At 45.0% G+C, this 23,621-nt stretch overlaps 2 protein-coding genes across 2 annotated transcripts in view; both read right to left on the bottom strand.

The window, feature by feature from the left end:
- Positions 1–391: 391 nt before the first annotated feature.
- On the bottom strand, positions 392–1,787 carry LOC121705046 (protein PET100 homolog, mitochondrial). The gene is made up of 4 exons (XM_042085751.1): positions 1,669–1,787; positions 1,163–1,249; positions 1,007–1,039; positions 392–884 (listed from the first exon to the last, which is right to left on the bottom strand). The coding sequence occupies exons 1-4, from the start codon at positions 1,693–1,695 to the stop codon at positions 795–797; spliced, it is 237 nt and encodes a 78-aa protein (XP_041941685.1). The 5' UTR covers positions 1,696–1,787; the 3' UTR covers positions 392–794.
- A 1,000-nt stretch (positions 1,788–2,787) lies between these two features.
- brd4 (bromodomain containing 4) overlaps positions 2,788–23,621 on the bottom strand; it is a 38,892-nt gene continuing 18,058 nt past the window's right edge. Inside the window, 19 exon segments of the mRNA XM_042085142.1 lie at positions 2,788–5,534; positions 6,310–6,592; positions 6,794–6,999; positions 7,339–7,457; positions 7,721–7,871; positions 8,462–8,559; positions 8,681–9,359; positions 9,361–9,551; positions 9,827–10,246; positions 10,366–10,470; positions 10,693–11,066; positions 11,461–11,693; positions 12,090–12,311; positions 12,416–12,544; positions 13,562–13,945; positions 14,339–14,742; positions 14,992–15,130; positions 15,251–15,388; positions 17,659–18,040. Of these exon segments, the coding sequence (XP_041941076.1) occupies positions 5,466–5,534; positions 6,310–6,592; positions 6,794–6,999; positions 7,339–7,457; positions 7,721–7,871; positions 8,462–8,559; positions 8,681–9,359; positions 9,361–9,551; positions 9,827–10,246; positions 10,366–10,470; positions 10,693–11,066; positions 11,461–11,693; positions 12,090–12,311; positions 12,416–12,544; positions 13,562–13,945; positions 14,339–14,742; positions 14,992–15,130; positions 15,251–15,388; positions 17,659–18,040 (4,726 nt within the window). The 3' untranslated portion in view covers positions 2,788–5,465.

The raw sequence follows: 23,621 nt of genomic DNA, 5'->3' as shown, positions 1-23,621 counted from the left end.
TAGGTAGGTCATAGGTATGGGAGCTCAGATAGTCGCACCAAAAGGAAATTAGAGGGGGTTGTCACCAAAGCCTCCGACATAATTGAATATATTTTCAAGATGAATTCAAACTATTAATTTCATTCTGATATGCGAGGCAAGATAATCCCATTTAGAGTAGCTGTGACTACCTAAAAACATTACCTATATTACCAGAAGATACTATGTGACTTTTTTGTAAATCGCTTTGGACAAATGTGTCTGCTAAATTCCATAACCATAACCATATTAAACACATTTCCTTATGTCCGATTACGTACTTTAATGTGTGATTGTGTGATAGTTTAAAAAATGACAGAATTATTAGAATAAAAAAAATCTAATTTACACAAGTTCACAACATCTAAATACATTAGGTTGTCAATATGTTCTTGCTTTAATGACAATAAAATGTGCATATGTACATAACAAATGTTTAAATCACTGAAAAATAAATAATGCATTTAAGCTTTGATTGAAACCAGTGTGTTTGTATGCATTTGATTGAAATATGAAAAAAGGGAAAACATTTGAAATTACGCAAAAAAAAACATGCCAACTTGATTTAGCAGTCCCAAGGATCAAAAAAATCGTTCACCTTCTGACCCATGACAAATCAGTCTCCTCAATGTCCAAACCTCAAACTTGGCAATACTTTCACCACATAATTCCATAAGCATTCTTAAGAGAATGCTTGCCTTGCCTTCCCTTGGGTTTGAAGGATCCACAATTCAGAAGGAAAACAGCTTTCATTGTCAGTTCCATTTTCAGTAGACTCAGTCCTGAGACTCCAGGCCCATCTGTTTCAAAATCCGCTGTTCCTTTCTGGCCCGCATGCGCTCCTTAAACGCTTCAAGTTCTTGCCTCTGTTTAAAAAGTCACAAGTTAGAGGGGGCAATGGCATAAAATTAGTAGGCATAATCTAATCTAACCATCACAATGCCATGATCCTCGAGATGCACACATAATGCACATTATTTACACTTACATGCATCTTCTCATCTGGTGGAAAGATTTCCCTCTGACGTGGAATGGGTGAGGGTAAGAAACGTAGAGAAAACAATGTTTTTTTTTCTTTCATTAATTTAATCAATTGGAGATATAGTTTAAAGGTGACTTGACATTTTCATAACAGATGACTAACCTTCCTTTTGACAATGTACTCTTCAAAATACTCAGCTTGGTTTGATATCCAAAACATGGCAACGGGGAAGGACAGGTACAGCATCATCTGTGGAGAGGCTATCTTGTAATTGTTTAATTAACACGGTTCCCTACTGACAGAAACCCGTCTAGCTCTAGGCTATAATAAAGCAACTGCTTCTGAAAAGGTAATATGGACAGAACTGCTGTAACAATATATAAATAACGTTTCAATAAATAGTGATGACCGTTTCCTACGCCAGTAGGACTGATTGTGGGTTACCTAACAAACCATGTACATGTTCCACAAAAACTGTGATCTACTACATTATCTGAAATATATTGCATCATAGCTGTTAGCTGCTAACTAGCTGGCTAGCCAAACGTTACTGTTATGTGACCGCTTGCTTCAACTAGGCGGTCATTTGCTGAAGATGATCAACTATAACGATTGTTCATATGACACTAAATGTATTACCTAATATGAAACTGAGAGGCAGTACTCACTCTAAAAATCTCTATTTTAACACCCATGTTTACGCATGAAAAAGCAAGCAGTGCACTGCAACCACTCCGCTCTGCTCCAACCTTCACGTTACTTCCGCCTTTTCGACGATGTCTTGACGCTGGATGATGACGTACGTTTCATAACAACACCCCGGGTTTTTATGTGGTTTTAACTTTATTTAAAAAATTGTGGGGTCTGGCTCATCACTCAAACCCAGTTATACTATAAGCAAAGATATCAATTCTCAAAGTATTCTCAGTTATCGACCTACTTTACCACATTGATAAATATCCTATAAGGATCATTTTTACAGAAATTCGTCATGCCTTTTTTTAATGAAATATATCTAATGTAGGCTATGCAACAACAACAGGATTAATAGTTTTAATGGTCGCAATATGGCTTTCAGTGCTATATCACATTTAACTTCAGGTGGACTGTTTCTGACCAAGAGTGGGAATATCTGCCACTTGGGCTCTAAACCTATGGTCATTTGGACCCCTACCGTCGACTTTAAAGCAGCACTGTCTGGAAGGCGTTAGTCGAGGGTTATGGTTGAGGTTAGGTAACATGACGTCGACGGTGGCAGCGATGCCTTGAAGTCGATGGTAGGGGCCCAAAAAACCATCAAGCACTCTAAAAACACCTGACAATAAAAAAAAAAAACAAGGGTCCATTATTTCCATGTTTCTTAAGGCTCTGGCTGTTGTCTTCAGTGGCTGGCTAATTCTCATCCTACCCATTTTCAGTGACTCTGAGGGCCCTGGACATTTCATGGCCTTTCACAACCTACAAGTACACATGATTGGAGCCATTGGAGTATGGTATTGAATGTAACTACATTTTCTTAGACTTGATGGTCTCTTCCAAGTGCAAAATGCATCACAACAGAACATTATCCATGGAAGAGTACAATAACAATGTTGATTTTTCAAGGCCTATAAAATGACATTTAATAAAATAATATTACCAGGATTTTCATGCCAGTGGTAACCCTGAGCAGATAATGCCAAATGGAAGGAAGAACCCTATAATGAGGAACATCCCATTTCGAGGAGGAACGTAGATCAAAAGATCATAAACTAAAACTTCCAGAACAAATCAAAAACACACAGATGTAGTTTTTTTTGTTTCCTTTTAATTTTCTATAAAAGAGATGAGTTTATTCCATGATCATAACAGATTGAATCATTGACCTCGATAGCCCACTCACATACCAAACAAGAATCGAGGAAAATGTTAAAAACACGAAAACCCAAAAAAACAAAATGAAACGAAAAGAAAAAAAGGAAAAAAAAAGTGAAATAAAATACCTGAATAAAGCAAACTTGCTGCTGAGCAACACGGTCAGCACATTCTCTGGAGAGTCATATCTATGGCACATTAACATCCAACTCTTACCATGAAAAAGCAAGCACACATGTAAAGGCTTGAAGTAATGAAAAGTGTTCTGTTACTTTACTTTTCATTAGGCCAATGAACCAGTAATGTGTATATATATTTATATATAAAGTTAAACATGTGAACTTCCAAAGGAGAGAAAGGAAAAAATGAGTGTTGTTAGCAAAGCAACTCGTTCTTTTGAAGTGTTCTTGAATTTGAAGTCACTTCCTGTGCCACAGAAGACCATAACAGGCATTCATACCAACCAACATACATACATACATACATACATACATCACACACACAACATACAGTTATGCAATCATACACATGCACTCACACTGACAATAATGGTTAAGTGTCTGTGCCAACATGTCCACTTAACAAAAACTGGGGAGAAAAAAAAAAAATACCAGGTACATAGAAGTCCAGCTAAAACTAGATTTTTAAACCTGAATATTGTAATTGGGTAAAATATAAAATGCTGACTTTCCTTTTTTTGCCTTTTTACACAAGCTCTCCCCTTAAACCCCACCCCCTCCCCTTCCCAAAGCCTTCGGCCAACCGGCATTTTCCCACCCTTGCCCTCCCCAACGCAATATATGCCAACTAGAATCGCAATACGATACAGGCACTGGAGAAAAACACCATAAGAGAAACTCTGAGGATCCGCCAAGGTTTCAAGTTGTGCCCCCAACCCTCTCACTGTCTCAAATAACAGAATTATAACTCACATCCACTAGAATTGAACAATAACAATGATATAAAATCAGAACTGTTTTTGATTTTTTTTTTTTTTTTAAGTTTTATGTTTCAAATCTTTTGTGTTTATTATATCTAGTACAGCATACAGAGTGTCTCTGCTTCGTCATAGTTTAAATGATTTGTGAAAAGGAGTCATGCAAAGACTAGCTTCCATCTTGTGTTCCGTCTCCGAGCTCTCCCTAAAGGATCTTGGGTCTCCGTCTGTCAAAAACCATCAGCTGTGCTCAACATAGCCAAACAAGCTAGATGTTAATGCTCTGATCCATTCTAACAATGCTGTTGGGTGAAAATGAACCAGTTTGCAGATAGAAAAGAAAAATACAAAATTTTGCATCTCTTTGTACAACAGACATAAATGTTCAAAGTTTGCTTGAATTAGTTTACAAAAAAATCAAACCAAAGGACAGCTGAGCAAGAAGGCCCAATGTAATGGAGCTCTCCTGTGGTAGTTACGAGCTCTGCACTAGGGTGAAGTGAAATTATGGAAGAATGGATGCATATTTTATGAGTTTTGCCCTCAATTAACACTTGTAGGGAGTAATGCATATATTAGTCTATTTACTATCAGGCTAGCTAGGCCCATTGGGTGGGGGACTGGACAAGAAAAATATATTTATATTTTAAGAAAGACACAAGTTAAATGAAGAATTTCAAGACTAGAACTTCAGCATAAAAGGAAATAGTTGTTTGGCATAGACATAGATGGAGAATGGCATTGATAAGAGGGTTAAAATATAAAAAAAGAAAATGAAAAACAAAACAGTAATCATAGAATAAGAAAATACCTTTTTACAGTAGATCCAACATAATGAAAAAAATCTGCACATTGTAACACTCCTCTCTGGTTTGTAAATAATGGATCATATCTTTGTTCATACGTCCAGGTCAGTGAGTATACTGTTTTATAGTACATTTGCGTGTGCGTGTGTGTGTGTGTGTGTGTGTGCATATGTGTATGTGTATGTGTGTGTGTACAGGTCAGAGGCGTAAGGCAAGCTGCACCTCCTCCTGAGAAGTGACAACCCAAGATTTCATATTTAAGTGCCCATCCCCACCCTGCAATCTGCTTGGATGTGTCCAAAAAACAAAGGGGAAAAAAAAGTGAGAGAAAAAAAACAAAACAGCCTCTTGTCTCGTTGAGCCCTCCTCCCACGGCGCATGGCAGTTCTTGGATGCCTTAAACGACAGGTAATCAAGAATATTTAAATCATTATCGGAATCAATCGTCCGCTCCATGGTGGTGGCGTCAGCCCACTGCTCCTCGCTCTGTCTCACAAAGTGCCACGCCGATCAAGTCCTCCTAGGCCCTTGCTGCCATGACAACGTCACATCCGCAGGAAAATGAAGTCGCATAGAGGCGGCGGCGGCAGCAGCAGTCAAGCTAAGGGGCTCCCCACCTCTGTGCGCAGGAGGCCAGGGCCGTCCTTCAACTCGTGGATGCAGCCTGCCTCAATATGGCAGGCTATTTTCAGAGGTTCTACGGGGACCAGTTCAGGATTCGTTATTCCATCGCCCTGTGTGTTTACGATTTTCGTTATCCCATTTGTTTTTTTGTTTTTTTAATCTCCCCCAAAGGAATTTGCAGTTTGTTTATTGTTGTTTTTTCATTTATTCCTTTCAGTTCGGCGGGAAGTTAAAATCATGATTCTCAGAATAAGTTCTCCTCAAAGATGGCCATTAAATCACTTTGGAAATTCATGTCAACCATAGCTGCCATCTGAAAGAGAATAAATCATTTGCATATATGTCAAACACTATAATAAAATATTAACATATCACGCACAATATACACATACAATAAAAGTAAATACATTATTCATATCCATATGCATATTTGAGTATGTGTACAATACATACTATACTACATAAATGAACAAGACTGCCAATGTAACACGTCAAATTTCGGTCCTGTGTTTCACAAAGGATTGTATAATTTCTCAATGCCCACCAAAAGCTTATTTCTCACTCTTGTTTTACGATCTGTAGCCATTGCTGTACTGAATCCAGTCATTTTCTTTCCCTTCTATAAATTGGAAGATTATTCCATGTTGCCTTTCTGTTTTTCTTCAGTGTATATACATCTCTCTGTGTGTATAGTACATGTGTGGGTGTCACGACTCTCCAAATCCTCGATTTGATTTAATTTCTTTAAATGTGAGCACAGTGAAATTAAAAAACACAGAATGATAATTTGACTGTTTTAGCACACTCCGAAGAGATACAAGGTTAGTGTTCATGAAATATTAATGTGCATTTTACCCCTTAAAGTAATTCCGGACTGTAACTAGAACTTCTTATCACTTGCAAAGTTGAGTGACTTGGTGTTAACTGGTGTGAATGAATGAATCACAAATTTTTTCCACACTAATCATTTCAGAGAATTAGAAGGCAGTTCGCATTTTTTTGTGCTTTTTCCCCCTCTTAGTTTTACGTGACATTGGGGGTGTGTGAGTGTGTGTGTGCGTGTGTGTGTGTGCGATGGGGTAGCTCACCGCCTCTCTCCTCCTGCGTTCCTGCTCTCGGCGGCGCAACATCTCTCTCTGATGCTGGTCCAGAGCACTCTGGCTGGCGGTCGGTGGCGTCGGGGGGGCCTGCGTGGGCTGGGGGTTGGCCGGCGAGTGGACCTGGCCCTGCGTCTGCGAGTGCGACGCGTGCTGCTGCTGCTGCTGCTGTGGTGGCTGCTGGGCTGGCTGCACCTGTGGTGGCTCCTGTCTCCGACGCGGCTCCTCGTGCTGCCGCCGACTCGGCTCCAGCGAATCCTCCTCATCTCGACCCCTGAGGAAGGTCACACAGAGGTCAAAAGGGTCAAATTCCCGATTGGGTGTTTATTATAGCATTATATGTTTATCGTAGCGTCATTGTTACCATCATGACAACACAGAAATTCTGTTTTTGCCAACATGATCAGAAAAACAGCGGCACTAAAATACTTAGTAATCTTTTTTTTATATATATATTTTGGCTTCTTATGCTCACCGTAGCTTCTCCTGTTCACGGCGCTGGCGGTCCTTCTCGGCTTGCTCGGCCTGGGCCTTCAGGGCCTTCTCTCGCTCCTCCTTCTCGCGGGCGAAGCGGCGGAACTGCTCAAAAGAGTCACTCGACGACTTGAGTGCCGACGACGGTGTTGAGGTCGACTTCTGGGCCAGACTCGACCACGAGCCCATGTTCTTTAACTTCACGTCCTGTCCAACCATCACAGGGGGGGGAAAAAAAACGCATCTTTCAGTGATGATTTCCCACACACATGCTAAACAAAATTAGAATTCACAGCCAGTGGTACAAGTCATATGTCAAACACCACTTTTGTGGCAGAAATATTTTAATTTCAATTGAAAGGTAAACAGTAGTAACGCTAATGATTCAAAGACAAAAACTTTGAAGAGGAGAAAAAATGTGCTATAGCTAGCTACAATATATTCTCATATGTTGTGTCTATGTCATTAGCTTGTGCATAGGTCATTCGTCTCCTCCAATGGTCTTAAAATGTGATGTGATGCAGCAGTCCCTTGACCCACCTGTACCTTTTTGGGGGCGACGGGCGTTTTGGGCTCCTGTTTGAACTTGTCCTTCTCTTGCATTGAGGGGGGGAGATCAATCGAGCGGATGACAGGCCGCGAGCTGTCCGACGACTTAGGCTCCCCTGTAAACATAACCGATGGTCAGACACTATTACAATCAGGGGCATGATGGGCACAAATGAATTGGGCAGGGTGGGGTTATGTTATTTCCATTGAGTATAATGTTATTTTTAATGTTATTTTTTGCACCAGAGTTAAAGTAAAAAAAAAAAAAAAAGTGAATCAGCCACACACACACACAGAGTCAGACACAGACACACGCACATATTCTCTAGAAGAGCAGTCTTGAAGCATATATTGACCCAGAGGCGTTGCGGTTACTCACTCTGTTGGCCGTGGACAGGTATAACCTTTGGCTCCGGATGCTTGTGGGAGTCCTGGCGCATGGCGGGACTGAAGGGCTCCCCCTGCATGACTGGTGATGGGGGCAGCTTCTCCTCCTTCAACGCGCCCAGAACTGAGGGAGGCCTCTGCTCCTGACACAACACCACCAGAGCGTCAGTAATACTGAGCAGAATCAATCAGAAAATACCCATACACTGACCAAACACTCATACCCAGACACTGACCAAACACTCATACCCACACACTGACCAAATGTTCTGCACAATTAAACAATGAAAGCCTCTGGACAGTTAGGAAACCCGCCGATGGGTGGTGTTGTGTCAAACTAAGCTGGCAGGCTACTGATCAGAGTGCCGTTTTTAATACCTGTGGGTCAAAATTCTATCTTTGTAATGTAACCGCTACAGGGAACACCTGCACAGAAAGCAGAAATGTACTCCAACAATCAGAGTACATGTTTACATGGGTGAATTTTTAATCGATTGTCAGAACGGAGTACACCACTTCTGTCCATCCGACTGAAAATTTAATCAGATCAGGCTGAATCCAATCGCCTGACGTGTTGACACGAGGCATTTATATCCCGATTGAGCCATTACTCTGTTTGTAATCAGACTAAACGTGTCCATGCAAACAGGGCTAATGTTGATCAAAGGAGTATGTGCAAACATTAGGCCTAGCACACGCACGGGAGATTAAGATTAAGGCCGCTGTGACTCACCTTTTTGGGTTGCAGGTTGTGTGGGGGAGACTGGTGCATGGGCTGGTACTGTGAGATCTGGGGGGAATGCATCATGAGAGGAGACTCCCTCAGGTGACCTGTCATAACACAAAACAAGACTCGAGTTAGCATTCCACAGAGCAGCGTGCATGCATGCCCTCGTGCCATAGGAATGGGTGCAAGGTGCCACTGTCGGGCACAGAGAGCTCTGTCCCTTACCGGTGTTGTAGGGGTCTGCCTTGTGTTGACGTGGAGAGGGATGCTGTTGCTGAGACTGCTGTGACTGTGGCTGCTGCTGCTGCTGCTGCTGCTGTTGGATGATCTGCTGTGCTTTACTGGAGGGCATGGAGACTTTATGCGGCGCTGGCTGTGTCTGATTGCCGGGCATGGGACCCTGGGAGAAGCCCATCTGCTGCTGTTGCTGCTGGGGATGTTGTTGTTGTTGTTGTTGTTGTTGTTGTTGTTGTTGCTGCTGCTGTTGCTGCTGCTGCATGTGTCTGGCCTGATGCTGCTGCTGCTGGAGCTGCTGGGTCGGGGTCTGCGACTGTGCGGGGAGCTGCGACGGAGCCAGCTGGGATTGGACCTGCACGGACTGAAGCAGAGGAGGCTGCCCTGCCTGCTGCTGTTGCTGCTGTCTATTAGGCAGGGACTGCATCAGGGAGGCCTGTTGTTGTTGTTGTTGTCTGCCCTGTAGGTGCTGCAGGTAGAGCTGCAGGTTGGGGGTGAGGGGCAGCGTGGGCCCGGGCTCCTCGTCATCCTCCAGCAGCATCTGGGGCGGCTGGGAGGAGAGCAGGCCCTGCGGGGTGAGGGTGGGCGGGGAGAGCGGGCGCTGGCGCAGGGGCTGCGGGGGGTGCATGAGGTGGGGCGGCAGGTGGTGCTGAGGGGGCTGGGGCTGGGGGGGGTGGGGGCTGGGACTGGGGCTGGAGCTGCTGGGGCTGCAGGGCCTGCTGCGGAGGCGGGGTGGGGTGCTGCTGCTGCTGCTGCTGCTGCTGCTGCTGCTGTGACATGGTCTGCTGGGGGGGCTTGGGAGGTAGAGCGGCCGCCCTGTTGCTGGGCCGGGAAGGCTGCTGAGGCATGGCGTTGTGCAGAGCTGAGCACAGAAGAGGAAGGAGGAAGAGGAGGAGGAAGGAAAAAGATGGAGAGGATCAAAGAAACATTCCTTGTCAGTCATAGGAAAGTATTCCACTCATTTACATCCTAATTATAAACAAGGTTTGAAATGTTCCCTTTACAAGTATTTATCATGGCTAAGCGGGTAATTCAGCAACTATGGCTACCATTATGAGTCTAGCAAAACTGATTAAAGATAAAGAGCAGTCCCTTAGTTGGAGTAAGGCAGACAGAAGTGTCCTGCAGGGGTTTTACCTGGAGGGGGGAGTACGGCGTGCTGATTGAGGAAAGGATGGGTCTCGGGGGACACGGTGCCGCCGGGCTGCGGTGCGCCCAGGTGCGGTGGCGGTCCGGCGGGGGACGAGGACTCGCTGGCGTGGTGCGACAGGTGCATGAGGGGCTGCCCAAAGTTGGGCAGGGAGTCAAACGTGTTCTCCAGGAGCTGCGAGGACTCCAGGGCGGCGACGGGCTGCGGTGGGGGCATGTAGGCCACGGGCGACGGGTGCTGGGGCTGCTGCTGCTGCTGTTTCAGCTGGGCCATGGGCTGCAGCACCTGGGGCGGGGGCAGCGGGGCAATGTGGGGCTGGACCAGGCCGGGCGCCAGGGCCTGGTGGTGAGGCTTCTTGCCCTCCTTCCCCGAGTGACCCTTCTTCTTCTGCTTGGATACCATTCCCACTAAAGAGGCCAGCGAGAGTAAGTGGAGGAGACCAACACACACACACAATGTGCACATCATTCTAATCCTCACAAGAGTGCCTAATGACCTTTGACCTCTGCAGTGGTGTCAGTCTCACCTGTCTCGGAATCTTCACTGTCTGAGGAGCTGGACTCACTGCTACTGCCTGAGTCAGAGGAGGAGCCCTTGGTCTTGGTGGCACTCAGGGCTTCCATGGTCTTTTCTGCAAGGTGAAAAGGCAATGAACCGTCAGCATTCAACATTAGTATAAGCAATTATGTTTTATATGGACTATCTCTGTTATGCAACACAGTTAAATGTTTAAGGATCAAAAAGTACCAAAAAGATCAAAACAAAACAAAGAAAAACGCAGAGTTAAATGTTTAAGAACCAAAAGTACTAAACAAGAACAAAATAAAACAAAAGAAAAAACAGCACCACTAACCTGGAGCCTTCCTCTTCTTCCGCAGGCAGGACGAGACGTATCTCTCCAGCTCTCGCAGCGTGGAGGGCTTGAGCGTCTCAAAGTCGATCTCGATCTCGTCGGGGTTGGAGTTCTTGAGCGAGGGCTCGCGAGACTGGATGATGTGCACCACACGGCCTAGCTTGTCCCCGGGCAGCTTGTTGATGTCCAGGCTCAGCTGACGTTTCTCCTCGTACGTCATGGGCTTGCACTTCTCCGGGCCGCCTGGACCCCCAGGGGCCCCACCGGAGCCCAGCAGGTCCTCCTCCGAGTCCAGGCTGGGCACGGGCTGCAGGGTGGGGGGCACGGGGCCCGGTGGAGGGATGGAGCGGTTATTCTTCACACCGTCCTTCTTACTGTGGGGGGAGAGAAATAGAAATAACAATTAGGATAATACTGCTAATTCTGACAAATGTAGCCACAAAATGTACGATTTATTACAATTAGGCTTAGTACTGATGATTGAAAATATTTTTAAAGTATTACAAAAACAAAAAATCCCCCATGTTTAATAAAACAGTAACAGAGAAGCTACACCATTTGCGTTGCGTCCGCTACAGCAATTTGCTAACCACGGTAATCAATGAAAGTGGCTACACCAGACGTGATCGTGGCTAAAAAAAATAGACCAGTCTTCTAAAATGGAATTTACGCGTCAAGAATGGAACGCTACAATTACGCGCCTGGTCTAGCTTCCTTGTAAGACAGACAGCCAGAGAAGAGAGAGAAAGCGTATCTCTGTTGGCTTACCCAGGCTTCTTGGTCTTCTTAGGCAGTGGGTCCTTGTTGTTCTTGCTCTTCTTGGGGGGCGGCAGGGCAGGGATCGGGGGCTCGGGGAGCTCGTCCAGCGCAGAAATGCCTCCTGCTCCCGCCTTCTTTTTGTGCTTGTCCTTCTTCTTCTCCTTTTTCTCCTTCTCCTTCTTCTTTGGTTTGCTGGCCTGGGGCTGAGACAGGGCAGCCAGCTGCTCATGGACGGCTTTCAGCTGTGGACAAATCGGGAGGGGGAGACAGTCAGCAGGGGCTCCTAGCAACAGGGGCGGACATCCTGCACGCCTACAGTGTTATGACTTGACTGAAAGTTAACAAGCTAATGTGATGTCCAGTACAAATAGACATTTTCAGCAGTTCAAGTGCTTTCTGGACATTGAATCAAACCAAAGACCTTGATTGTGTTAGCGTCCTTGAAAGTAGAAAAACAGCAGGCGACATGAAATGATTTTTTTGTTGTCCTGAACTGCAGTGACAACCATGTGAGCAGGTAACCCGTGAGCAAGTTAAAAGTTGCTGAGCAGAAGTCTCTCTATGATTTAAGAATGCCAACCACTGTTGTTTGGACTGCTGAGGGGCGTTAACAGGTGTTAGTTACTACACTCTCCCACCTGCTCCTGAAGCTCAGCCAGTCTCTGAGCGCGTTCCTCCTCAGAGTCGTCCGTGGAGGAGTCCGACTCCGAGGAAGAGTCACTGGAGGAGTCCGAGGAGGACACAGGGGCCAGGGGAGGCTGCGTCTTGATAGGTGCTGGGTGAAGAATGGGAGCCGGCGCGGGAGTCAACGTCTCCTCAGGCTCGTCCGGCATCTTTGCAAAGCGCATCTCAAAAACGTCCTGAGGAGAGAGGGCCGAGGGAAACGTCAACGCAGGGACGTGAACTGGACATGATTTTATCAAGGCTAAGAGGGAACAGGTAGGTACAATTGGGAAACAAGTACCTGTAGTTTCCGTGCCATAGAAACCACTTCATGGTCGGGAGGGTTGTACTTGTAGCAGTTGGAGAACATTAACCGGACGTCACCTGCAAACTCCTGTGCGTCCCGGTACTGCCTGTTGTCCAGTTTAACCTGCAGCAGGAAAGGGCATTTAGTTATGTCTTACCACAGTAAGAGGAATGTTTTCACAAAATCTGATTCATTCAAGCGAGCTTTATTATCTGTAGGCAATGAGAGGCAATCAAAAATTCCATTATCGGATCATAACAATCTGCAGAGTACCATATGATATGTGAAGCATCCATCTTTTTATTTTGTTCCAACTTAGAGAAGCCCTATGCAACAATTTTAGCAAAAATGACCTTAATTATGCAGGTTGAGAGTCGTTCTGATGGTTCTACAACACTTTTTGGGTCGTTTGGTGGGTGCTTCGTCTCCCCCTAGTGCTTCTCCGCGGAAAAACCGAATATGCAACTTTCTGGTCCGGGACCGAACAAATCCGGATGTGACTCGGCGGAAGGCCTCGAAAATGTAGTCAGATTGTAGTTTCTAAGAAGACTGCAAAACGGACTCAGACTTGGCTTTGTTGCTGCTGAAATTGTAAGTAGCCTACCCTTGGGTGAACTTCGTTTTTGTAATGTGGTTTGATAGTCTCTTGAACAATGTGTTTGCTCAACCGTTTTATTGTGAGCCCTGTATGTGTTTAGCTTGGTTTATATATATATATATATATATATATATATATATATATATATATATAGCTCGCTAGCTAGTGGGGGTTTAGCGTAGCAGTCACTTGCTACCGAAGCTGCAGGGGGTGCTATGTCGTGAAAAATGCAAGCCAAAATCAGGCGAAAACCCAGAAACAGCGAAGGAATAACCAGACTTGCATAGGGCTTCTTTAAAATATTTAGTTGTAGTATGTGGAGGGGAAGCTATTAATATGCTATTAATGACACAGGAGAGCTGTCTTTGTTAGTTAAAGTTAAAAGGAGTTTGTTAAAAGTTTGTGAACATGACAAAATTAATTTTGTTTTGGGGGCCTTGTTAGCTTAACTGCTTCACTCAGAGCTGTGACAATTGGAAGAAAACCAATCAGAAGCTTCTGAGCCAATAGCCCGTCTCGTACACACCCACATGAACGCTCACCTTGATGGTGCTAAGGTCCATGGGATGCTTGATGATGTCGTGGTAGTCGTGCAGGCCCAGTGCATCCACGTCCACGGGCTTGTAGAATGGCCAGGCGTAGGCGGCATGCTTCTTGGCGAACATCTCCTTGACGATGCCGGCACAGTAGCGCATCTGCTCCTGCTGCTTGGGGCTGTGCGCGCCGCCGCCTGTGGCCAGAAGGCCCAGGTGGTGCTGCGAGTCCGGTGCCTCCTTCTTGGGCAGCTTGGTGGGCCGCATTGTAGCACCCCGCAGCGTCTTGCCCGACTTGGACTCGGCCGGCGAGGACTCGCTCAGCTGGTCGTTGGCTGTGGGCGTCGTCGTGTCTGCTTTCCGCTTCTGGCTTCTGGGAAAACGTGCTGTAAGCTAGGGACGAAGGAAGAACTGATCAGACAAGCCATGTCAAACAAATTGAACAAACTCAACAGCCGATATAGAGTGACTACGACTAATGAAGTAATTAGGATTCAGATTCCACTACAGGTAAAATAAACAGAAGCTTCATCAACAGAAGGCAAAGGCAATTTTATTTTTATCGCGCATTTCTTACCAAGGCAGTTCAATGTGCTTTAAAATCAGTAAAAAAAAGTATTTCTGTTAGGCAATTCTCATCATTACATATCATCTTATGTGTCATCATCTTGTACTTTTGTGCTGCTCTGAAAAAGGTCAATATAATTCACGAAGTCATTGAGATATCAACTGAAGGTGTTTTAATAGATGTGTGGAGTGGGCTCCCTTGGTCATCTGACCACTTACTTTGGGCTGCGGGAGGGAGACGCTCTGGAGGGTGGCCGCGGCGCTCTGCTGGATGGGTGGGGGCGGCAGGGTGGTCTGGGCGGGGGGAGGAGGCACCGACGTTATGATGGGGGGCGCCTGGGGGGCACAGTCCAGAGGGCCCAGCGAGTAAGGCGGCCCGAGTTGGGGTGCGTGCGTAGGGAGCATGGGGGGCACTCGCAAGGGCATGGGCTGCATGGCGGGCTGGGGAGGTAGCTGGGGAGGCAGCTGGGGAGGCAGCTGGGGAGGTAGCTGGGGAGGTAGCAGGGGCGGGCCCTGTGGTGGCGGGCCTCGGGTCTGCGGTCCCGGGGTCATACTGGACAGTCCGCGCGTGTGGGGGGTTGTCGACGGGGAGTCCATGCCGGAGCCCGGTTTCAAGTTAAGGCCTGGATATAGAGAGGGGGGGGTGAGAGTGAAAGAGCACAGAAAGCAAGAGGGAGAAAATACAAATAAGAGCATGAGCCAAGCTTCACATCCATGGGGAAGACAGTGAGTCACACGTACATCACACGCGTGAGTAGGCAGAGTTTTCAGGTCACAGTGGTGAGCAAGGTCTCCCACCAAAGACTGAACTCTGACTGAACCCCCCCCCACACACACACACACACACACACACACACACGGGGGCGCCATACCTGGATCCCGGCTCCTGCCGCGGCCACGACCTTTGCCCGTCATCACAGTGATCTCCGTTTCCTCTGTGGGCATCTCGGAAATCTTCTGCAGGAACATCTTCTCCAGGGCCTCCGCCATTAAGACAATGTCGTCCCCGGGCTGCAGGGGGCGACACGTGATTGGGTTCAAACAGGTTCAATAACACCCACAAGGCTTTTACCAGTAGAACAGTTTTGTATGAATTGATGCCTGAAACTGTGGAAGGAAAAGGTCCCATACCTTGTTGTAGATGTAGCAGTTGGTGAACATGGTGTTGAAGTCTTGGATACATTCTTGGGCATTAGAATAGTAGCTGTTCTCTAGCCGCTTCTTGATTGTTCCCATGTCCATAGGACACTTAATAATCTTGTAGTAATCCTGCAGGACAAGTAACAAAAAAGCCGTTAAGAGAGTAGGGCTGACATCAACAAAATATTATACTTATTTCGCTGAATTGCCATTTATAAATAAATTACAAATCCAGAGCACCCCTCTGCTGTACAGTGGCAACTAAATAATTTATTGCATGTATTTTTATTTGCTTTTTAGTTAAATTATATTCAAAGTTAAGAAAATGGATGATGTCTCCAGAGTAATTGTGAATAATTGTCATTGAGTAATTGTGTTAAATAACCGTGATCAATGTTGACCAAAATAATCATGATTGATTTGTTTTTTTGTTGTTGCCATAATCGAGCAGCCCTATCCATCAGCCACATGGTAATCATACTTCAGCCCAATTCGGTTATTTAGCGATGATGCAATAATAGGCTAATAAATCTTTTTCCGGGTCCAACGGCTTTCAAAGCCGCTCGGTTTTCTTCATAGACAGTAAAATAAACGATTTTTTTCCACTATTCAGTGTAGCCTTTAAGAAAATTGTCATCCTACTACTCACTTGTTGCCTCAACCTATTAAAAATCCTATTTTTCGCGGAAGCCTGCACGTAATCCTTGATTATATCATCTGGCTGCACAGCTATAGTAATTGCTCTCTTAAAGTTAACTGGTTTTGTTTTACTCCCAATAAAATGGAGGTGATGGTGACAAGGTTTATAAGTTGCAGAAACTGGCTGGCTGCGCTAGTAAACGTTTTTTGACCAAAAAGATGTTGGGCCCGTGACGTCAGACTTAACAACCGAATACTTTGCCCAGACCTGCCCTTGTTTTTGTTTTTTTTATCTATTTTTTTTAAAGTATATTTTTTTGGCCTTTTATGCCTTTAATTGACAGGATAGTGGAGAATGACAGGAAGTGAGTGGGAGAGAGAGTCGGGGTGGGATCTGGAAAGGACCACGGGGCGGGAATCGAACCCGGGTCGCCGGCGTACGGTGCAGGTGCCCCAGCCAGTTGCGCCACGGCTGGCCAGACCTGCCCTTGTTACTGACTGTCCTTGCAGTCATAAACCACAAAGGCCATGGCATGTGTGCCAGCTGCACCCATTATCACTCTGTATGTATTCCTCTTCCATAAACATGACCTTGCCAAGATGCGCGGGCTACACCAACAGCCATTTCTTATAAAAAATATTTATAGTGTCTGACAGAGTTATCTGAAAACAAGCCGGGAAACTTTGCATTTAAAATCTGTCCACTTTGTTGGCATGTCTGGTCTGCACTTCCTTACATAAGTTCAGACAAGAATTTGCTGCTCAATGTTTGTGGTGTGAGAGTATATCATAACTTTGACTCTGTATATTAAACTAAAGAAGAAAAATTATTTGCAATGATGTTTACAAAATCCAAACCCATTTACCCATTTTATTGCACTCTGAATTTGATAAATTACAAGGTAACACTCAGATAACACTGTCCACAACTACACGTCACATTACACATTCCTTAGGCTTGTGACGCTGGCAACAGCGTGGTCATCACATACTGAATGAACAGCTCTGCTGGCAGCCTAGGTACTCCCACTTTAGGCTGAGTTATACTAGCCAAATGCAATACACAGTTCTTAATAGGGTTTACCACAGATAGTACATGCAATATTCTGAATCTTGCAAGTTGTGGGTATGAATAACCTTGTTTGATCTTAATTTGTTTTATAGTATAGCAACTGATTTCTTCTCAAGGGGCTAATTTGTTTTAATGTGAAAACAATTATATGTTTGTGTATGTAGTATTTAACATACAGTAGGCATTTTAAACTTGAGTGGTTATTTTGTATTACTACAAATAAAAGAGACCAGAACCAGCGTGACGATGCATTGAAAATCGTTTCATAATCAATGAGGCCAGTGAAGATTTACACCTCCAGTGTAATCCTAGTAGAGGAACACTATACGCTGGTGCTATGGCCTTATGGTGTGCTCATGACGCGTCCGATATTCAGGAATCCCGCCATCCGACTCCGGAAAAATGACTTGAACGCAAAGTTTTGAAGTCAGGATTTTTAAAGTCGGGTCTTCAGAGTTTATGGTTGTGAATGAAGGCAGTATCAGTGCTCTGAAGTTTTAGTTTCAGTGGTGTGGTGTTTAGATCTCACAGTTGTAAGTGGTGTCATTCTCTACACTCTCTTCTTTTACTTTTACACAACAAGCCTTTAACCTTCCTACACTTATCCTAGAGATTTTCTTTTTTTTTTTTTAGTTTATTAGGTTTTAAAAACACTCAAGGCAGAAAAGTGTATTAAAAAAATACTCACAGGCAGGCTGAGTTTGACTGCATCTACGGGAGCTTGGAAGGGCCACGAGAACTGGTGCTTCCACAGGGACTTGAGAACCACCTTGAGCAGGTACTGCAGCTGGTTGGTCTGGCGCTTGGGCCGAAGGGGGTTGGAGGTCTCGGGGGCAGGCGGGTTGTGGGTGGGGACCGTCGGCTGGGCAGAGAGCTGCCCCTGGCCACCACTGCCGCTGCTGTGACCAGACATCTGCGCTGCGTCCAGACCGTCCCCCATGCTGGCGAGGTGCGGTGCGGGCACAGGGGCGGAGGGAAGGCCGGCGGGACACCACTCGTTCAGCCGCGAGCCGGGCGCGGGCTCCACAGAGAGAGGACCGCTGATTCCATTGCACTCCTCGCTGGGCTCTCTGAAAGGATGGAGGGAGAGAAGGAGAGTGAAAGAGGGGGAAGAAAGAGAGGAAGAGAATGAGGAATGTGGAGAAGGAGGAAAGCAGAGAAAAAGAAGAGGCTGTTAGAGATTACAGATCACTGGATCTCATGCAGAACTCTGCTGCTAGACTTTAAACTAAGACCAAGAAAAGAGAGCACATCATCCCTGTGTTAGCTGAACTGCACTGGCTCCCTGTTTCCTATAGAATTGATTTTAAGGTTCTGTTAATTACTTACAAAGCTCTAAATGGCTTAGCATTTTCACATATCTCTGAGCTTTATAATATCTTATCAACCACAAAGGAACCTTAGATCTTCCAATGCTAATATTTGTATTGTGCCCAAAGTGCTCCACAAGCAAAGCGTGGTGTTTTGTTTGTTTGTATTATTACATTTTTCTCTATTATTGTGTTAAATGCTCCAAATGTAAAGCACTTTCAGCTGCATTCTGTGTACAAATTAAGCTTATCATTCATTACATATGCACAGCCTCACAGTTGGCTTCATACCAATCATTCTCAATCCATCACGATAGGGGTGCACAGCATATACATTGTTTTCTCTCCCTTTTTGTTAAATAAATAAATAAATAAATAAATACATTTTTCTTCTCCTTTTTAAGATGTTGTAGGTCATGTCTGCGTTGTCTGTGTCTTCTGAATCTGAATGGACCCTGAGTCTGGCAATAAAAGTGATACAGCTTGATGATGTGTTGCGTTTCTTCGCTAAAGACGTGCCAATGTTTGCTGCTTGTCGTCCTGTCTCACCCTTTCTGCACAACCCCGATCTGCACTCTTTCTCTGATTCTGCAGAGATCTCTCTCAACAGCAGTTCTATGAACAGTTGGCCAGCTAACAATATACTCAAACCATAACTGAACCAGTCGCCAACAATTTGTATCTTTTGATAGAGTTTTCCGTCATGTACTTCCTGGTGGGAAACGGCTAAGAATAGCGGTCTCATATTGAGCAACCAAAAGCAGTCACAGTTGTCCAGTCTCTCTGACCTGATGTGGCCTCACTTCAGTTGTATTTTTCTGTAGTTAACTTTCCGGTAAAATATCCTATAAAGCTGCAAATTTAACCTACTTAGGTACCAGCACCAGGTTTATCAAATGCCAACTTGGTCCCAGCCAACTTCAGAACTACTGTAAGTCGCTTTGGACAAAAGAGTCTGTAAAATATCATAACCATAAACATAACCATACCACACCACAGAATTTTAGAACAGAGCAAAATGTGGCAGAATGTTATAACAGAGCAATTAGCCCAGTCAAAAGTGCTTCAAATTTTGTCAGTGGTTACTTCACGTGTTTGCAATTATAACCCTGATTACAGTCTGCCATCAAAGGCCATATTTTCCCAGGAACAGATTAGCTACTCGTATGCATTTGATTGCAAATACGCATATAGCCTAATTCACCTAAATAGCTCCATTACATTAAACAAGAAAATAACATGAAATATATATACATAGTCAGGTATAAAACACCAGTATATATGACATATCACTAATCAGCCTTAAAATATCAGGATATTAATTTATAATATATTAATAATATAATTTTGATCAACATTGCCCAGCCCTACAAGACCATCAACATATAATGTGCATAGAGTAACTGCATCCATTTGAGTGGATCCTCTTCTTTGCTACCATAGTAAGCCTCCCTACCATCACTCTCCATGTGATCTGCAGCATCCCTGCATGAGCTGACATCGTCGCCAGCAGCAAGACATATTGCATCCGTTCCCTTGGGAACCACCACTTCCTCCCAGTTCCTTTCTTCCTCTGCAATAGTTTAGAGCTCTGTCTGTGTCTGTGTGTGTGTGTTTGTGTGTGGTCGGACTAATTTTAGATTTTCTCTTATTATGCAGTATGATCATGGAACAGAAATTGCCACACCTTCCATAAATTGGCTGACCATGAGGAGAGAAATGACAGTTCAGTCTGACACCTCTGTTGCCCCCCCTTTTCTTGAAACCATTACATTGCATGTATATTGCCATGTCAACACAAAGTCTTTGGGGTCATTCCACGTCAGTTCAACCAGGGCCCACGCACTTAGGTCTCAAAAAACTCTCAAAAAAATTACCAGGTGTACCTGTGTTACCCAGGAGACACACTGTAAAATTACTCTTATGTAAGATCAATACTTTCCAAGATAAAGCCAGTTTTACAGGGGTTTGTTCGGCCTCTTTTTTTTGTCAAAGTTCACAAGCCCACAGCGCAAGAACTAAACCATGTAGGAGGCTCAAATTTTGCATGCTGGTACATAAATAGGAATAGTATGTAGCAAAATCGTTACGTTTGGTCTGGATAATCCTGCATGGTCATAGCTGTCCCTCAAAGTTGATACAAATTGTATTGGAGTTTTTGGCTGGGCTCTGTTTAAGCCTTCAGAAGACATATTTGTACTCAACATAGGCTCTTGATTTATTTTCCTTACTGAGATAAGTACCAGAAACACTCACACAAAAAGCAATGAACAGAAAATAAATCCCTTCAGGGTCTGAACAGCAGACCTCACAAGTCTGAAAAATCATTTTGGTTATCATTTTCAGAGCACCCAAACACCTTGTGGGAATATACAAAGATTTTTTAAATATGTTTTTCTTTACTCTCCATGATCCCTTCTTTTTGAAAACACCAATTTGACTTGTCTTATGCAAATCTTTCTTTTTTATTTTCCACCCTGAACATGGGCAAAATGCCCCATTGACATCAATATGTTTTATATAGTCACCACACTGCCACCTGTGGTTGTATAGAGTAACCTGTGGTAGCTCTATACAAAACATATTGATGTCAATGGTGCATTTTGCATGTTTGGCCCATAGACCCTTTGCATAGTTGAAATGCATCAACATCTTGTACGGCAAGGCTTCCTGTGGCCTTACTCACATATCACGGATGAAGACATCACAAAGGAGTCTGGCTGTTAGTGCGGCAGAGTTGCACCTTGTGTGTCTGCTAGACAGTGCGTGTCTGTTTTCTGTTTGTGTGTGTGGGCTGACAAACACTCCAAGGCTATGCTGGAAACAGGAGTGGCATGCCCTGGGGCTCACATAACTGATCTCTTAATGGGAGTGGAGGGTGAGAGAGAGGTCACACTCACTGCAGGGGAAGCAGCAGGGATTGCCACGACGTGGCGCGGCGCAGCGCAGCACAGCGCACCGCACCATAGCCACGGGGGCAACCTCAGGTCATGCCACAGCCTCCAGGCTCCTCAGGGGAGTTCTCACTCTCTCAATTATTTCACATTGAAAAAAAACAAACAAACCTGCCAGCGACGCAACTCACACTGGCACTTGTGACGAATGCAAAGAGAGGGTTGAGGGATTGGGAACGTGTCTCTGGCTCCTGGGGTGGTGATGACTGTGTGCTCAGCGGCTTCTGAGGCCAGAGTTATGGGGTCAGGGGTCAACAGGCAAGAGAGACCTTGATGTGGTGCTGCAATTCTGTGAAGCATCGCTGTGCTACCGATAGAACTATAACTGATCTAAGGGAGAGCTGGCATTCACTTAATGCCGAAAAAAAGTAAAGTTAGACAACAAAGTGTCTTTTGAATGAAATAAAGCTATTGTGAGACTAAAACTGAAATAAAGCTATCGTGAGCACGGAGTTGACCTACAAATGTTTGCTCTTAGGGTCTTGCTTCTGGTATTACATTAGCAAATAGATTTTGATTCCTTATTAAATTAGCTCTAGTTAGACTTCAGGCCTTGCATTTTACCCATAGTTTAAATTAAGATCCAGTTTGTGAAAGAACGTAAGACTCTAAAATCTCACAATGTAGCACAACAGATATGTCACAATGTAGCACAACAGATATTTTGAGAAAGGTGTCCCACTTACATAACATTGCTCTTTGAAAAGGCTGGCCAGTTTCACCCGAGTAGGAATCATCTAGGTGGGTTCCTCCTACTCTGCCTTGTGCACATATCCATAGACTAGTGCACAGTCACATAAGAGGCATAACTACTGGATAACTTTAAAACCGTTATCCCATAAGAATATTCCTGAATGTGCTAATATGAACCACTTAAAACTGCCACAGGAAATAAACGAGAACAAAGTGTCCGGCCAGTGCACAGAGCACTGTGTAGCACGAACACCACAAGACAATAGAAGGCAGCTTCCGTTGCTGTCATTGCTAAAACCTCAAAACACACGTCCTGACCCCAAGTGATGAGAGTGATCAAAACGCAGCGAGCTGAAAGCCACGACGGACGACGACAACCGCTCAGTTATCAAATTACGCTCAGGGTGAGCCAGTTCACAAAAAGGCACTTGAGGCTTGGAGAACTATTATCAATGCGATGAAAGAGTGATTTTTTCCTCTGGTTTTGGCATGGTTGGCCCTGCGGTCTGTCTCGCTGGCTCTCTCCAGTTCTGGTCTCCCAGGAGGCTTCAGGATGTGGGAGGTTTTTTCTTCTTCGTCTTCTGCTTTTTTCCCCTTTTTTATTCTTGAGGTTAGTGCTGGTCGTCATCATCTGGCTCTAGACGAACTAAGTGTTCCACTTCCCCCCCCACCACCACTCACATACATACACACACACACACACACACACACACACACACAACCAACCCTCCCCGGCCCCCGACCTGCTACTACTGACGCAAGGGACACTGTGTTCGAGACAGAGCACAAAGACAGCTAAGATACTCGTGAGCGCCAAGGCCAGCCTCTGCTCTAAAACTTCTCTGCTGAAAATACGCCTAAGAGAGGAAATACAACATCAAAATGAGAGGTTAAAAAATTGTGTGTGTGTGTGCGCACATGCGCACTGATTTCAGAACATGCACAAGTGTGCACGCACGCACGCACGGTAGCTTAGTTTCAACAAACTGACCACACACTTGATGACTCACGTTATGAAGGGCCCAGCAGCGTCCAGGTCACATGATGGCCCTGACTCTATTCCCAAAAGGCACAGGGGGAGGACCGACCCGACTGCTTAGCAGCGTGACTCGGGAGGAAAGAATGCCAAGCTGTCTGGGACCTGCCAGGCCAGGGCCGAGCCCTGAGCAATGGGGCCAAGTGAGAATGACGCAGCAAACACACGATTCACACCATCACAAAATGGGGGGTATGTTCGAACACATATCCAAGTGAAAACAACCAGCAGTGGATTCTGAAGTGTTGGTGAGGCATGTGAGATACCGTCCAGGCCAGGTTATGCGTAGACTAGAGTCTATGCCACGACAGGTCCAGAAAGAGACTGACCTGAGTGATCTCATGAGGCCATCAGCATTTAAAAACACCTTAGCCTACATCACTAATCTTGGAAATTTGTTGACTAAAGGTGTTCCAGCAGATGACTCTTACAGATTTCAATGGTTTTATACGCAGCCTGCGGCTCAAGATACAGGAGGCCTTCTCACACAGGCTAGTCAGGACAGCCAGTGAAATACTTTGTGGCTGTGTCTGTAGACAGAAGTGAACTGGCAACACTGATAAGACAAAGGCAGAGACAGACATCCCGTGTATTCCAGGCTTTCCTGATCTCTGAGGTGTGTGGCAGGCACGTCCCTTTATTTACTTAATATGGGCAG

The sequence above is a fragment of the Alosa sapidissima genome, chromosome 3 (genome assembly GCF_018492685.1).
Source record: "Alosa sapidissima isolate fAloSap1 chromosome 3, fAloSap1.pri, whole genome shotgun sequence".
NCBI classification, from domain to species: Eukaryota; Metazoa; Chordata; class Actinopteri; order Clupeiformes; family Clupeidae; genus Alosa; species Alosa sapidissima.
Note: the sequence above shows the minus strand (reverse complement) of the source record. Positions and strands in the feature narration are given on the sequence as shown.